Source organism: Alexandromys fortis, unplaced genomic scaffold (assembly GCF_014885135.2).
Source record: "Alexandromys fortis isolate MF-2015 unplaced genomic scaffold, M_Fortis_MF-2015_v1.1 scaffold_9, whole genome shotgun sequence".
Lineage (NCBI taxonomy): Eukaryota > Metazoa > Chordata > Mammalia > Rodentia > Cricetidae > Alexandromys > Alexandromys fortis.
Window position 1 is genome coordinate 2,901,024 of NW_026067892.1, and position 16,661 is coordinate 2,917,684.

The following is a 16,661-nucleotide window of genomic DNA, read 5'->3' on the forward strand; positions in this document are numbered from 1 at the left end:
ATGGTGCCATTTGCAAAGTGATGGGGATCAACCCCTGGTTTCCAGTGTGCCAGGCAAGCAAGCACTCTACCAATGAGCTGCAGCCCCAGCCCAGAGAGATTTTTTTTAATGACCCCACTTGACTGTCCTATGGGTGGAGGGGGCAGTGAATGAATGCTTGGAGTTTGCTCAGCAAAATGTGGAAGTACATCTGCCTCCCTCGTTCAGAGCGCAAGGCTCCGAATAAGAGGGGTTTGGAGCAGAGCTCAGTGAGGGGGCACATGGAAGACCCTGGATTTATTTCCCAACATCACACATCTTTAGAAGACGACGGGCATTTCCAGGGCAGGTTGACTGGAATCTTCAGAGGCACTAAGTCTGGAATAAGCACGTGTCAGGAGAGTGAAAACGAGTGGGAAATACCCTATGTGGGCAGAGCCGAGGGCCTGACAAGAGGAAAGGACTGGAGGCCACTGGTGTTTTCAAAGTGTCTGTTTAGAGACAGGCTTCCTCTAGAGGAGGCTAGCCTGGCCTGGATGCTGGAATTGAAGGTGCGCGCACCACTTCAGGCATTCTGGTGCTTTTCCCGGTGTCCTGTTCAAAGCCAGTGTCCTTGGGCGTCTGAAAACGGAGGAGGAGCAGAATTTGGGTCATTCCCTCAGCTCCCTTGGCTGTTGTGTTAGCTCTTGTATGACCCTGTGTCACACTACTTACGTTTCATTTTCCTATCTGCAAAAAAGGAAGTAATTCTTGTTCCCTTGGGTTTTCTCATTTCGTCATCAAAAATGAATGAGTTAGGCCACGGAACACAAACAAAAGGGAAATATGTCATGTTTTGTAAGAGGCATCCATAAAAGTTGTGGAGTCTCTGGGCATCTTTATAAATGTAAAGGAAACATTTAAATGCGTTAATACTGCAGCCATAACAGGCTCATTCCTCCTTTAAGTCCCTCGGACTTAAAAACAAAATAACGAAAATGGGATGCGGTTAGCTTTCAATTACTTTGGCCGCTGATAATTCAATTTATGGATTACAGAGGATGAGAGCTGACTCATTTCACACGTCGTCATCAACTCTCCATGAAGTTTAAAAGGACAAAAGAAGAAAGCAGAATTGGGTAGCTTTCCGTGGTATTTCCATGTGTACGTGGGGAATTTCCTTTGAGACAGGGCTGGGTCGGGGCCAATAATAGCCGGTATCGCCTGACTGCTAATACCAAGCTGAAAAGGGGACTCCCCGAGCAATCTCTGATTAAACACAGCGGCCCCCTCCCACCCTAGCCGCGATCAGGAATTTTCCTTCTTCCTCCCTCCCTCTCAGAAGGGGCTGAGGCAGCATCTGGCATCAGAAAGCTAACATTTGTGTCGTGATTTTCTTTCTCGGGCACTCGGACTCGGGTGATTTCTGAAGGGATCAGGACCTACTGGTACCTTTAAAATTCTTTTTTTCTTTTCTTTCTTTCTTTCTTTTTTTTTTTTTTTTTTTTTTGGTGCCGTGACTCGGATACGAACCGAGGTTGCTGCGGTTTTTTTTATTTCTAAATTGAGAATCTTTATCATCGGCTTCTCGCAGCCCCGGTCTCCCGGGTCTCTGTAAGACGTGTAGCTCGCCCCCACTCTCCTCGCAGGCCTGTGACTCCTTCACTCCCTCGGTGTGCAAACGCCGGTGACTCACGTCTTACACAGCCTGCGCCCCCCCAAATCACAACCCCCACCCCAGGACCGAGCCCACAGCGCGCATCGTCACCCCGCCTCGGCAGCCTTGGAGGTCTCGGGGCTGAGTCACACAAGAGGACCACCCTGCTCGGCGTCCACACACTTGCACGCGGTCCCCCCGCACGGCCTCCGCGCCGGCCACACCAACGCCCTTCCACGGCTCGCAACTTGCTACGCTCAAGCGCCAGCGCTCGACCCCCTCTTCCCCCCACAAATCGCACCCCAAATCTCTGGGAAACCTAGAGCCAGCGGAGCTGGCCTCAGGCGGCCTTTGATGGCTTTGTTATTGTTTGGGTTTGAATCGATACGCCCCTCCCCATCCTTCCTCCCCGGCCGCGCGCGCCACCCAGCTCCCGCCTCCCCGCACGCCCAGCGCCCCTCCCCCTCCGTTTTGGCGCCTTTTCCTTCCCGCCACGTCGTGGCGGCGTTAGCGACCATTCTGACCGCGAGGCGCGGGGCGGGGCGGGGGCGGGGCCTGCGGCGCGTTATGCAGATGAAGTCACTCCCGGTTGGCTGGAGCGGCGACCGCGGGGGTGGGGCTGGGGGGGGAAAGGGGCGAAGCCGCCAGGGGGCGGAGCGGAGGGGGAGCGGCCCTGGTCCCGCCGCCTCCCCGCCCCCTCTCCGCCCTCAGCCGCCGCGCCAGCCGGGCTCCCCGCCTCGGCCTCCCGGAGAGGCCCCGCCCCGTCCCCGCCCGCCGCGCGCGCCCTCCCCGGCGGCGCGCTCCGCCCCTTTACTCCTGGCGGCGGGGCGAGCCGGGCGTCTGCAGCAGCGGCCGTGGTGGCGGAGGAGGCTGGAGGGGAGTCGGCAGTGCCGGCGGCGGGATCGGCAGTAGCAGCAGCAGCAGCAGCCACAGACAGCAGCAGCCCTGGGTCCCGCGGCGCCACTCGCCCCGCCGCCTCCCGCACTGCCTGACCCGGCCGGCGAGCCCGCCCGCCGCCAGCCCCGCCAGCGCCCTCGGTCGTCCTCTGACTCGCCCTCGGCCTTGCGCGCCAGCCGCAGCCCGAGCCGCAACGCCACCCGCAGTCTGAGCCCCGGCCGCCGGCGCAGCCCCAGCTCGCTCCGTCGCCGCTGCTGTTCGTCCCAGCACCGGCTCCGCACCGACACGCTGGAGGTGGGGATGCTCCTGTCTAAGATCAACTCCCTGGCCCACCTGCGCGCCGCGCCCTGCAACGACCTGCACGCTACCAAGCTGGCGCCGGGTGAGTGTCCCCACCCCACCCCGGGTGCGCGGGTCCGGGGGGGGGCGCCCGGGGACCCCTGCGTGGGCCTCGCGCTTAGTGTCCCGTGCCTCCTCCCTAGGCAAAGAGAAGGAGCCCCTGGAGTCGCAGTACCAGGTGGGCCCGCTGTTGGGCAGCGGTGGCTTTGGCTCTGTCTACTCGGGCATCCGCGTCGCCGACAACTTGCCGGTGAATGGGCACCCCGCCTTGGGGAGGGCGCGCGGGGGGATGCTTAAAACAGGAGAGGGAGAATCTGATGGAGACCCGGGGCTCTCTTCCAGGTGGCCATCAAGCACGTGGAGAAGGACCGGATTTCCGACTGGGGAGAATTGGTGAGTGAGTCTGAGCCGGCGACCCTCCGTCTGGGTGGGTGGGTGGTGACGGGCGTGCCGGAACCGGCGCGCTAACCCCTCGTCCTCACCCTTGCAGCCCAATGGCACCCGAGTGCCCATGGAAGTGGTCCTGCTGAAGAAGGTGAGCTGCGGCTTCTCGGGCGTCATTAGACTTCTGGACTGGTTCGAGAGGCCCGATAGTTTCGTGCTGATTCTGGAGAGGCCCGAGCCGGTACAAGACCTCTTCGACTTTATCACCGAACGGGGAGCCCTCCAGGAGGAGCTGGCTCGAAGCTTCTTCTGGCAGGTGCTGGAGGCCGTGCGGCATTGCCACAACTGCGGGGTTCTCCACCGCGACATCAAGGACGAGAACATCCTCATCGACCTGAACCGCGGCGAGCTCAAACTCATCGACTTCGGGTCGGGGGCGCTGCTCAAGGACACAGTCTACACGGACTTCGATGGTGAGCCAGGCCCCGGGGAGGGAGCTGCCCAAGGTGCCGGCCTGGAAGCCGCCGGCGGTCTCGGCTCCGGCCCTTTGTAAAGGTCATTGGGCTGCCGGGCTCACTGCTGGCAGGGGTGGGGCACAGGCGAGCTTCCCGACGTAGTACAGCCGGGGATTTCAAGCCGACTGAGCGAACCTGCAACATTTCTGGCGTGGTTGTAATTTTTTTTTAAAGTGGAATTTAGTAAATTCCATGCTTTCCCGACGAATACGAAGTCGTGGGCAGCCGGCTATAGCCCAGATTTCTAAAGTCTGACCCACTTTTCTCACCAGTGGAAGGAGGTGGAGCTGGTGGTGGCGGGAGACATTGACGCCGGTTTTGTAGTTTGTTTTGTTTTGGGGGAGAGTTTTAAGGTAGTTCTTAGAACTGCAGGGGTTTTTTGTTTTGTTTTTGAGGATTAGGGAATCAGCCGCGGTTTCACTATACTTAGGGGTGTTGTGGGGTGACGAAGCCTGGAATGAGTGTTGTGAAATTAGATCTGTTGCTGGTTTGAAAATTAGTTGGGTGTCTCCCGCAGGGAGACTGAAAACCTATCATAGGGAGGGGCTTGGATCGCGTTCTTTCAGAAAAGGAATGGAGGGATACTAGATCAAAAGCAAGAGGGTGGGTCGTGGTCTGAGTGGCTCACCCTAACAAACGACAGCCTTTCAAAACTCTGACTCTGGTTTGTGGTTTGGATTTCTTTGCCGGTGGAGGACGCTGGGTTGGGCTGCATTTTTTGTATTTAACAGTTAATGGCTGGCTGAGTTGTCCTCCCTTGTGTTTTTTTTTCTTCCCTCCCCCTGGGCAAGTCTTTGCTGCCCCCTGTTGAGCACCAGGAGGCTAGCACTTTTTTCTTTTTCTTTTTTTTTACTATCCAAAGTTTGTAAACAGGAATCACGTGGTCTGAAACCAGCCCTGCTACTCTGCCTTTCCCTTCTGGGGAGGAAAGAGTGTAGGTGTTGTGCTTTGCTTGTGCAGAACCGCCCCCCCTCCCCCCCAGGAAAGCTTCCCAAAGGGCACCCTGACTAGAGTCGGGTCTAGATGAGAATCTGATCTGACAGTCCTGGACAGGGTCTGTGCAGTTCAGGGCTGTCCCACTGTGAGTGAGTTTTACTACTGGCCAAGGCCCCAGACTTTAGCTTTTGAGTGACTGTTTGTTGGAGAGGGAGTTATATAAAGGATTTCAGTTTAGGGTTGAGGAAAAAAAACGTATTTTAAAGCTGGGTGCTGGTGGCTCTTGCCTTTAACCATAGCTCTCTAGGCCTGGCAGTCTGATCTCAAGGTCAGCGTGCTGAGGGAGTTCCTGCAGCACAGCCAGGGCAGCAGACACAGAAACCTTGTTTCAAAAAAAAAATTATTTTTTTTTTTCAAGAAGCTACTTGGACTAGTTTGCTTTGTTTATTTTTGCTAAGGCTGTTTTCTTTCAATTCCCTTGGCTTGCAGGAACCCGAGTGTACAGTCCTCCAGAGTGGATTCGCTATCATCGCTACCATGGCAGGTCCGCCGCCGTCTGGTCCCTGGGGATTCTGCTGTACGACATGGTCTGCGGAGATATCCCCTTTGAGCATGACGAAGAGATCGTCAAGGGTCAGGTGTTCTTCAGGCAGAGGGTCTCTTCAGGTAACTTCCACGAAACCCTGTGGTGGTCGACACTCACTGGGGATTATCATATTTGGAAGGCTGGTTTTGAGAAGGCTTCCCATTCTTGAGACAAGGGTTTCTCTGTAGCTTTGAAGCCTGTCCTGGAATTAGCTTTGTAGACTAGGTTGGTCTCAAACTCAGATCCTCCTGCCTCTCCCTCCCCAGTGCTGGGATTACAAGAGTGAACCACTAAACCTGGTACTTTGTAGAAGAAAGTATGGGGTTATGCCCTAGCTGTCATTTTGACTCATTTATTCATCTTCTTTTGAGGAGATGGGGCCACTAAGGAGGGCCCTGGCCTGCCTCTGATTTGATTTAGGAGACAGGGTTTAACTCAGAGTTCTGGTTGGTCTTGGAATCCTGTCTCGGCCCCTCCCCTTTTTCTTTCAGTTTTTGTTTTGGTCATGCTGGAATTGGAGCAGGTTTTATATACATCCCACCCAACCACCAGACCCTGTAAAGTTTAACTACCAGCGTGGACCTGATCTCTTAACAAAGTTTAGAGGAAAAAAAAAAGTCAAGGGCTGTTTAAGCCACCTCCCCTTAAGGCAATAACTCTCTAAGTATTGTGGTCCCCATGACCTCATCCTGAGTAGTGTCAGTGTTTGTAAGTTGGTAGATGAGTTGAATCACCTCATCTTGCTCGGTGGTGGCTCATCAAACCCTTGTCATCCTTCCTATTTCTGGTGAGTGGGTGTCGTGGGAAAGGCCCCAGCTATTTGAAGTTTGAAACCACAGGTTTAAGAGGGGAGCCAGTGTTTTTAACTGAAGGCAGACACAGGCTTTCGGTATTGGTCCTTTACCACTGAGAGGAGCCAGCAGTGTTCTGAACAGAGTCCATGCTTCTTTAAAAACCCAGACGTGAGGGCCTTGGGAAGACCTTTGCTTCTCAAAAACAAGTTGAGTGAGTCACCCTTAACCTCCCGTCTGTGCCTCCTCCTGCAGAGTGCCAGCATCTCATCAGATGGTGTCTGGCCCTGAGACCTTCAGATCGGCCATCCTTCGAAGAAATTCAGAACCATCCATGGATGCAGGATGTCCTCCTACCCCAGGCAACCGCCGAGATTCACCTGCGCAGCCTGTCGCCGGCGCCCAGCAAATAGCAGCCTTTCTATCAGATACTCTGGGCGGGACAGCTGTCTCTGGCTTCCAGGACCCTGCTTCATGCAGGGACAGCAATGACAACTCATTCCAGACTCCAGGTTCCTGGAGCAGCCTCCCACAGGGGAAAGAGATGCTACTTCATTTCCCAGGCCCCCATGCCCTCCCATAGACACTCTCACAGTGTCGAGTTTTGCTGGGCTCTGCAGAATCTTAGGGTGGGGGGTGGGAGTGGGTCAGAACCCTGCCATAGACCTTTAGTGACCAGGAGACTTCGGGTCACCAGGATGGGCTAAGGTAGGGGAAAAATATGTCGGGGATGGGATTTAAAAAAAAAAAAACTAGCACCATATATTTAAGTCCCTGTCACCTCTTCCAACTCCTCTGAGTGCCTTCTGTGGGGACTCCGGCTGTGCTGGGAGAAATACTTGAACTTGCCTCTTACCTGCTGCTTCTCCAAGAATCTGCCTGGGTTTGGTTCCCTACTCTTCCCTGTTTCCCCTCCCCCCACTTCCTGTGAAAGGTGCCGTGGAAGAGGCTGCAGGGCCAACTGCTGAGCCACCTGCCCTTTTTCTGCCTCCTTTAGTAAAACTCCCAAGTGAACTGGTCTTCCTTTTTGGTTTCTACTTAACTGTTTCAAAGCCAAGACCTCACACAGAATGCACAACCAATGCAACAACCAGACAAGCTGTAAATGTCTGTACAGTCGGCATGGTAGCCTGTGAAAGGATTGTAGTTGATGCAATTTAAGAAAAAAAATGCCTTTAAGTTATATTTTATGTGTTGGGGTTTTTTGTTTTGTTTCTGAAAGATGGCAGTTCTGGCCTGGAAGTCAATGTTAATGTATTTATTTATTTATTTATTTGGTTCCCTTCCTGTTCCAAGCTTCCACTGGCTATTGCCTAGGGCTTTATTGTCATGATCTGTTTTCTTTCTTTTATTTTTTTTCCCTCTTGACTTGGGGACCTTTTGGGGAGGGCTGCAATGCTTGCTGGGGTGAAGGGACTCCGGTGGGACAGCTGCTGTGGTCCCTTCTATGGGGGGCCCCTTGCCTGCTTACTGGAGTGGGTCTGGGCTCTGTCTGGGAAGGGGCATTGCTGACTGTACATAGATGGAAAGGCAGTTCTGGCCGGCATGATGTGCCTCCCGGATCCTGTTTGAGCAGCGTGTAGCCTGCTGGTTTTATCTGAGTGAAATACTGTACAGGGGAAAAGAGATCTTATTTTTTTTTTTATACTTGGCATTTTTTGAATAAAAACCTTTTGTCTTAACTTGTGTTTTCCGTTCATTCATACAAAGACGTATACTTGGTCCAGAGCCAGGTAGAAAGGGCATGGAATCTGATTTCCTGGTGGGACAACCAGTGTGCGATGGAATGCAGGCCTTCCCTGCCTGTGAGGCAATCTCTTCACTAAGGAAACAAGGCCCAAAACAAGGCCCCAAAGTTTGAGGATCATCACCCTTATAAAGCAGGTGCAGCCAAATTGTAGATGTTGGAAAAGACTCAGTTGGGACTAATTTTCCCCAACACGGCGTCATGTAAGGGACCAGCATTGAGCATTCTCTTGCTACCACTATCAAATGCTGGGATTACAGGCAGCACTTGTGGGTTGTATTTGCCTTGGCTGCCCTGAAACTCCTAGATCCTGCCTGTGCCTTCCCTAGTATTGGGATTAAAGGTGTGTGTAACCTTGCCGGCTACACTGGGATAGATTTTGAAGTCAGGTGGTAATCACCTGCCTAGCAGAATCACTTGAGTCCAGAAGCTGAAGATTAGCATAGGACAGATCTCAAAATACGCCAAATAGCAGGCATGCTGGTGTAAACCTATAACGCCAGCATTTGGAAATGGGAAGCTTCAGAATCAGGAGTTCAAGGTCAGCCTGGGATACGGGAGACCTCGTCTAGTTGAAGAGAGGACTAGCACCCTGCTGGACAGAACCAAAGTGCAAGGCCAGCCTGGGCTAGAGTTCCAAGACTACTTAGGTCCTTTCTCAAAAGGTGGTGAGGACACAGTGGAGATGGAGAGAGATGGCTCAACTTGGGGCAGCCACACAGTGGCTCCCAACCATCTGTAACCCCACTTCCAGAGGATCCAGCGCCCTCTTCTGGCCTCTAAGGGCACTAAGCACGCACATAAGTCTAGACACAAAAACATGCAGACAGCACCCAATAAAAAGAAAGCACTAGCCAGGTGGTGGTGGTGCACACCTTTAATCCCAGCACCCGGGAGGCAGAGGCAGGTGGATCTCTGTGAGTTCTAGGACAGCCTGGTCTACAAAGTGAGTTCCAGCACAGCTAGAGCTAAACAGTAAAACCCTGTTTTGAAAAACAAAAACATTTAAAAACAAACAAACAAACAACAGTGAAGCGTTTTGTTGTCCAGGAAGGCCTTGAACTCACAGCCACTTCCCCGTCTCAGCCTCCTGAGCTTTAGGACCACAAATTTGGGCCAAGGTGCTGGATTAGGGCTTGGGTTGGGTTCCTTCACCGTCAGTGAAGGAGTTGGACATTGACTGTGACTTGCTGCTACTGGCTTGCTGTAGGGTTTTGACAGCTTTTGTTATACTGGGAGATGGGACCCCCAATTTGCCTCACATGTGTGGTCTGAGTGTGTTCTAATATTTGAACCACTGCTGATTCATGTAAAGAATAAATGTTTTCTTTTTTTGAGACAAGATCTCATGTAGCCTAGGTTGACCTCAAATTGCCTAAATAGTCCAGGGTAGCCTTGAATTCCTGATTTCCCTGCAACTAGGATGAGCTTGGTTGCCATCACCACACCCAGGTGTAAACATTGCTTTTTTGTTTCTTTATGCTCATTGGTAACAGTTCCAACCTTCTAACCTCCCTGGGGGTCATCTTGACCCTTCTCTGTGTATCCATAACCTCTTGGGAACTTGGCCCCATGCACTTGTTTTTAGTGGAGAGTCCAGGCCACAGTGCCCTTCCTTGCATGAGATGCTGTCTGCTGCTTCATCTTGAACTAGGTCCCAAACCCCAGCACAGCCTCCACGCGGCTGCAGAAAGGAAGTATTTCTCAGTTCTTAGGGGGCTGATTTTCTGAAGTTCTCCTTTTTTCCTACCCCTCCATCCCTCCTCCTTCCTGTATACACACTGCCCGGCAGCTCCTGGACTCTAGGCACGGGTTGCATCCTTTCCAGTAACACTGCGAGTGAACAGATGAAAGTTGCTGGAAATTTCTGATGAAATCCGCCAGAACTTCACCCTTCTTGCCCTTGAAATGAGTTGGGGGCCTTTCGTTCAGCTGTTGAGATCGCTGGGGGAAAGACAGTGTCTGAAGGAAAACAAGGCGTTCTTAGGGTGGAAGAGGTCAGAGATCGGGAGATGGTAGATGGTTTGGTTTTCTCTCTCTTTTTATTTACTTGTTTTATTTTACTTATTTATTTATTTTTTTGAGACAAGGTTTCAATTCACTCTGTAGCCTCGGCTGGCCTGGACCTCTTTATGTAAATCAGGTTGGTCTCAAACTCACTGAGATCCTCTGCCCCCTGGAGGTCTAAATATAAAGATATGTGTCACCACATCCCACTTTTTTTTTTTTTTTTTTGAGCAGCATCTCATGCATTCCAGGCTGGATTTGAACCCTGGGATTACAGTGTGTCCAGCTGAGATTAAGGGCTCCTCGCTAGTCTTCTTGTCAGGGCAGTTTAGGAACAACAGTTAAGGACATCCCATGGGGAATCTTGGGGAATCAGCCTTGGACTCGGATTCTACTGTTATCCCTTACTCTTCACGACCTGGTGATATTTAATGGACCCAAGGAGGGACCAATGTGTAGAAAGAAGGACTTGGTTCTCCATTGGGGTATTGGAAAAAATGGTTAGAGCTGGGCAGTTGTGGCGCAGGCCTTTAATCCCAGCACTCAGGAGGCAGGGATAGGAGGATCTCTGTGAATTTGAGACCAGCCTGGTCTACAGAGTGAGTTCCAGGACAGCACCAAAGCTACAGAGAAACCCTGTCTCAAAAAAAAAAAAAAAAAAAAAAAAAAAAAATTAAAAAAATTTTAAAAAGGTTAGATATTATTGAGTATATGAACATGCATATCTCTCCTGCCAGTTCAGGACAGTAACAGGCGGGTCCCAGCACGGGGGTAGGGAGTCTGACTGTGGTTGTCACTTCTCTGGAGTAAGAAGGGGGTTGTGACCTGGGTGGGGACAGAGGCTCAGCTCTTTTGACACTGCCTTCTCTCCAAGAGGTGGAGACCAGAGTGTTTCTATCACTCTTGGTTTGTCCGGAATGCAGCGCAGGTTTTCAACGTTATGGGCTGTCAAGGAGGCAGGAGACGGGTGTGTGTGTGTGTGTGTGTGTGTGTGTGTGTGTGTATACACGACCGAAGAGATTGGAACGTCCCAAAGGGAAGCAGCGTTTCGCTGGCTTATTTTATTATATTGTTATTGTTATTAATACTTTGAGGCAGGGTCTCAGTATGTAGCACCGCCTGGGATCCGATGCCATGGTGGCGTGTGGAGGTCAGATGACAGCTTGCCAGAGTTTGCTGTCCTCCCACCATGTCGATCCCAGGCGCTCAGGCAAGCACTGTCACCCTTGGAGTCACCTCCTGCCCTTAAAGGATTTGGAGAAAGTCTAGGCCAGTTTAGGGGAGGCCGGGCTCCGTGCTGACGTCCCATATTCTCCCCACTTTACCTTGTGATGGGGGTTTTACCTGCCTGTGTCTGTCTGTGTACCGTGGGTGCTCCTGGTGCCTGAGGAGGCCGGAAGAGGATGGAGGAACCCCTGGGACTGGAGCTCCAGATAGCGGTGAGCTATCATGTGGGTTCTAGGAATTGAACCCAGGTCTTCGGGAAGAGCGGCCAGTGTTCTTAACCACTGAGCCATCTTTCCAGCCTCCCACTTGACGTTTTCATACCTGTTTCTAATATCTTTTCATTGTGTTTGCCTCATCCCCCTCTTCTCCTCTCACCCACTCCCAATGATAACCCTCCTCCCTTACTTAATACTTAATACTGACTTTATGAGACTGGGCTAGAGCTGAAAAGTAGCAGAGGGCGACCTTGAACTCCTGACCTTGTTCTAGTCCCCCTGGTACTGGGGCTACAGTGCCCCAGCACCTGGCCCGGGGGTTTACATTTGAAAGTGTAGTGAAGAACAGTTACCCCCAAACCCGTTGATCTGAGTTCAGCCACTAGGACCCAGGACCCCATGACGCAAGGAGAGAACCAAGTCCTCTAAATTATTCTCTGACCTTTTCATGTGTACTATGACATATGCCTCCATCAATAATAAAGTTAAAAAAAAAAAGAGTATTTTTTGTTTGTTGGTCTGTGTATCAGCCCTGGCTATCCTGGAACTCGTTCTGTAGACCAGGCTGGCCTTCAGTTCACAGAGATAGATCTGCCTGCTTCTGCCTCCTGAGTGCTGGGATTAAAGCCGTGTGCCTCTACTGCCCAGTTTAGGATAGTGTTTCTTGACGGTTGAGCTGTGTATGCCTAACCTCAGCATTTGGGAGGCCAAGAGAGAAGGATAGGAGTTCAGGATCATCTTTAGCTTATCCAGTTCAAGACCAGCCTGGTCTACATGATACTGTATCTATCTATTAGCCGGACACAATTTCCTTCTTGGTGGCGGGAATCGAACCCAAGTGGTGTTGCTGACAACTACGCATTTGAGTGATGGGTCACCCTAGGGCCCCGCGGGGCTCCAGGACATGGAGGTCAGAGCAGAGTTGGGGCAAGAACCCCATTCTGTGGAAACAGACATGCCCAGCACCTGTGTGTCCTGGGAGGGAGGAAGGGCTAGAGACCGCAAAGTAGGGGAGAAAGGGGCCAAGGGATGGGGGCGGGGTGGGGCAGGTCGCGTTTCTCGTAAGTGTTGCTCAGCTCCTTTAACGCTCCGCCGGTTCTTGGAAACCCTCACCACAAGGACCTATCGAGAGCAGTGTTGGAGCAGATATGGCCGCGCCCTCCCCCCACTTCATTTCCGCAGTGGCCTTGTGCTACTAACCCCGATTGCCAACAGCGAGGTTGCAGTGACCCCTCCGGTGGCTGTGAGAGGAAGTGGAAACAAAGCAGAACTGGGGCCAAGCCGAGAAGACCGTACCATTTTTATTTACTGTAATAGGACATCCGACGTGCAGAATTCCTGGCGGCCTTAGGTCTGGGATCCAGGCTCATGACCCACCTAAAGGCGGCTATAAATGCATTGTGTCAAATGGGTTGGTGCATCCAGCACCAAGCTCAAGAGCCTGCACTAAGCCAGCTAGGAATGGGGCTCGCGTGCCTACCTAGCGTGCACGGAGCCCTGGGCAGAGAATTTGAGGGTTTGTAATCTCTGCACAGGGAAGGAGAAGCAGGAGATCAGATGTTCAAGGTCACCTTCAGCTACCTAATGAGTTGTAAGCTGTCCTGGGCTCCCAGCAGGACAGTCACAATCACGTCCATCTGTGTATGTCTATGTGACCCGATCATTTTCTTAGTTAGTGCCCCGTTGCCCCCAGATATAACCTGTTGTTCTGAATGCCATGTGTAGTGTTTTCTTACTTCGAAATAAATGCTTTTTACATTTATTTATTTTGATGTGGCAGCTTTAAGATTTATTTTCAGTATTTAATTATGTGTATGCATATGTCTGTAGAGGGTGCCCACAGTTGAGTGTGAATGCCTACAGAGGCGAGAAGATGACATGCTTCCTCTGGAGTTACAGGAGGTCGTGAGCTGTCTGGTGTGGATGCTGGGAACCAAACCTGGGTCCTCCGTAAGACTGGTATGCACTCTTAACCATTGAGCCGTCTCGCCAGGTCCTGTTATTTATTTATTTAATTTTTTATTTTATTTTTTTTTCCACGATATGGTTTCTCTGTAGCTTTGGAGCCTGTCTTGGAACTCGCTCTTGTGTACCAGGCTGGCCTCGAACTCACAGAGATCCACCTGCCTCTGTCTCCTGAGTGCTGGGCTTAAAGGTGTGCGCCACCACTGCCTGGCTATTTATTTGTTTTTATAGCTTAGGCTAGCCTTGAACTTTCAATCTTCCCGTCGCTACCTCTCACGTGCTAGGACACAGGTGTCTGTGTCTCTGCCTGGTCTGTCGGTGTTGGGAACAGAACCCAGGATGCCGAGGATGCCAGGCAGCCCTCTATCAACTGAGCCGCTTTGCCAGCCCATGGCTCTAGGGTGGAAATCTAGGGGAAGAGAAAGACTAAAAAGGGCGCCAGGAACCTCAGGGGAGGGGCGAGGACATGTGTTACATCTTGACTGCGGTGCTGCTGTGTGACGCTTAGGTGGCTGTGAACGTTTGTCACAAACACCCTGCTGAGTGAGCACTTAAAATGCCTGCTGAATCTTGTGTGTATAAATTACCCCTGGGTAAGATGACTTTCCTTTTTTTTTTCTTCAGTGTTCACTTCTTCCCTTTCCCCCATCAATGAAAACACGTCCCTGAGCCAAATATACCACGGAAGTTCCCCTTTCCGGTGAGATTATTCACGCTCTTGTGTGGATGCTCCCCAAGGACTGATATAAATAAACGAGCATTGGCTTAATATCCCACCTCACTTTTGACTGTAGTGTAAAATTAGAGAGATATGTCATCAGGGGGTGGAGGGGGCAGGTGCTGGGACCACGCGATGATGGAGCTATACTTACATAGCACACATTTTTAGAGATCCCGTGCTTAAAGGGAAACGTGTTCTCCTGGTGAAACACGAAAAGCCTTTTTACAAGCAAGATGATGGTTGTGTGCGGTGGTGGAGCATGCCTGTAAACCCAGTCACCTTGTGGGGTGGAGGCAGGAGGTTCAGGCACTGGAGGTCATCCTCCGCCACTTGGTGAGTTCCGCACCAGCCTGGGCTACGTGAGACCCTGTCAATAAACAACATATCAAGATGCCATGATGTGCAGGCTTAGCTATCTGCAGTAGCCTGATCGCTTCTCCCTCCACCCATCCCTCCTTCCCATCTCTTCCCCCTTGGGGTAGAAATGTGCATACCAAAGCATCTTTGAAGGAATTTGTCCTCAGTGTTCACTAGCAACATTTTTGCTTCTATCTCTCTGGCTTTTATCATGTGCTGTGTGCACAGTCAGCTCTAAGAAACACTGGAGAGTTTCATCTGTCTTCTTCAGGTAGCACATGACCAGCTGGAGATGAGAAGGAGAGAGGGTCATGGATTTTGGTGTAAAGGACTATTCCTCTCTACAGATGTCCGCTAGGAGCAGGCAGAAGGTCGGACCTCACAGCAGTAAGCAGGTGGTACTCACCGGTCTGTGCCGGCTCTGTGGGGGGTGGGGGTGGGGGGTGGTAATGGAGGCAGGAGGATCAGGAGTTCAAGGCTATCCTTGGCTTTGTACCAAGTCTGAGGCCAGTTTGGGCTATAAGAAAGCCTGTCTTGATAAAACAAAATGAAACTTCTTAAAACGCTTATAGGGGCCGGAGAGAGGGTTCAGTTGTTAAGAGCACTGGCTACTCTTCCAGAGGACCTGAGTTCAATTCTCAGCAACCACATGGTGGCTCACAACCATTGGAATGAAATATGGTGCCCTCTGCTGGCCTGAAGGCAGATATGCAGGCAGAACATTGTATACATAATAATAAATAAAATCTTAAAAAAAAAAAAGATGTACATACCATACCATGTCAATTTGCCACAAGCTAGAATCTTCTGAGAGGAGGGAGCCTTAATTGAAAAAAATGCCCCCATTACACTTGGGCTGCAGGTAAGTCTGTGGAGCATTTTCTTAGTTAGTCATTAATGGGGGAGGGCCCAGCCCATGTGGGTGGTGCTATCCCTGGCTGGTGGTCCTGGGTTCTATAAGAAAGCAGGCTGAGCAAACCATGAGGAGCAAGCCAGTAAGTAGCTCCCCTCCATGGCCTCTGCACCAGCTCTGCTTCCAGGTTCCTGCGTTGTTTAAATTCCTGCTCTCACTGCTTTTGATGATGAACTGATGTATGGAACGGGGAATAAAATAAACCCTTTCCTCCCCAAGTTACTTTTGGCCATGGTGTTTCATCACAGCGATATTAACCCTAACTAAGACAAGTTGGGACCAGGATAATGGGGTGTTGATGTGCTAGACCTGACCATGTTTTGCAGAGGACTGTGGAAGGACTTTGGAACTTCAGCCTAGAAAAGCCACTGAGTGTTGAGCTATTCTGTGGGAGCCTGGAAGATAAGAACGTTGAGAATCAGCTGAGCAGTGGTGGCGCAGGCCTTTAATCCCAGCACTTGGGAGGCAGAGGCAGGAGGATCTCTGTGAGTTCGAGGCCAGCCTGGTCTACAAGAGCTAGTTCCAGGACAGGCTCCAAAGCCACAGAGAAACCCTGTCTTGGAAACAAACAAAAAAGAATGTTGAGAGCTGTGCAGACGATGGAGGCCTGGCCTGTGGCGTTTCTGAGGGAAGCAAAGACTCTACTGGGCCTTTGTGTGAATCTGTGGTGTCTGGTCAGCTGGGGCTGAAGAATCAGCTGTGATTAAGAGAGCAGCATCACTGAGGTGAAATCTTCTGGGAATGTTTCCTCAGGGTCAGCACACGGAAGCTGTGTTCCACAGGTGGCCAAGGTTGTAGCTCCCACTGGCAGCGGGACAGGTAGTCACCCAGGTGGTGCTGGTTTTGAAGGCACGGAGGGATCATGGAAAGCAGCTGAGACTTGACTGTGTAGCCGGGATGGAGTCCCTGAAGAGAGCCTATTGTTTTGGTGGAGGTGCAGTCTGGTTGCAGCAAGAAACCTCAGCAGTTTGGAGATGCCAGCGCCGTGGGACGACCACCAAAACAGCAGCAGCAGCTATGAACTGGAACAGCCGGAGCCTAGCAGACAAGCTGTGTATGCTGCAGACGGCTAAGCTGGAGAAGCGACCCAAGCCCTTCGGAGGAGCCCAGGAGCCTGTGAGTGAATCTCAGATAATGAACACTGAGGTGTTTTGTTTTGTTTTGCTGTTTGTTATTTTGTTGTTGTTTGATTTTTGGTTTTTGGAGACAAAGTTTCTCTATGTAACAGTTCTGGCTGTCTGGAATTCGCTCTGTGGACCAGGCTGCTCTTGAACTCACTGAGATCTGCCTGCCTCTGCCTCCCAGGTACTGGGGTTAAAAGAGTGCGCCCCCACAGCCTGGCTTAAAGAGAACGCTTTGAAAGTGTTTGCATGTGTAAGACTGTGGGACTTCTTAGTTTGTAAAGTGTCTTACATTGCGCTGGTTTTATTAACGTGTAATCTTGGG

At 51.4% G+C, this 16,661-nt stretch overlaps 1 protein-coding gene across 1 annotated transcript; it reads left to right on the forward strand.

Annotated features, from left to right (window-relative positions):
• The first annotated feature begins 3,786 nt into the window (after positions 1-3,786).
• On the forward strand, positions 3,787-7,745 carry Pim1 (Pim-1 proto-oncogene, serine/threonine kinase). Its single transcript, XM_050143227.1, has 3 exons — positions 3,787-4,831; positions 5,176-5,352; positions 6,319-7,745. Exons 2-3 carry the CDS (start codon positions 5,271-5,273, stop codon positions 6,474-6,476), a joined length of 240 nt encoding a protein of 79 aa, XP_049999184.1. The 5' UTR covers positions 3,787-4,831; positions 5,176-5,270; the 3' UTR covers positions 6,477-7,745.
• The last annotated feature ends 8,916 nt before the right edge of the window (positions 7,746-16,661 follow it).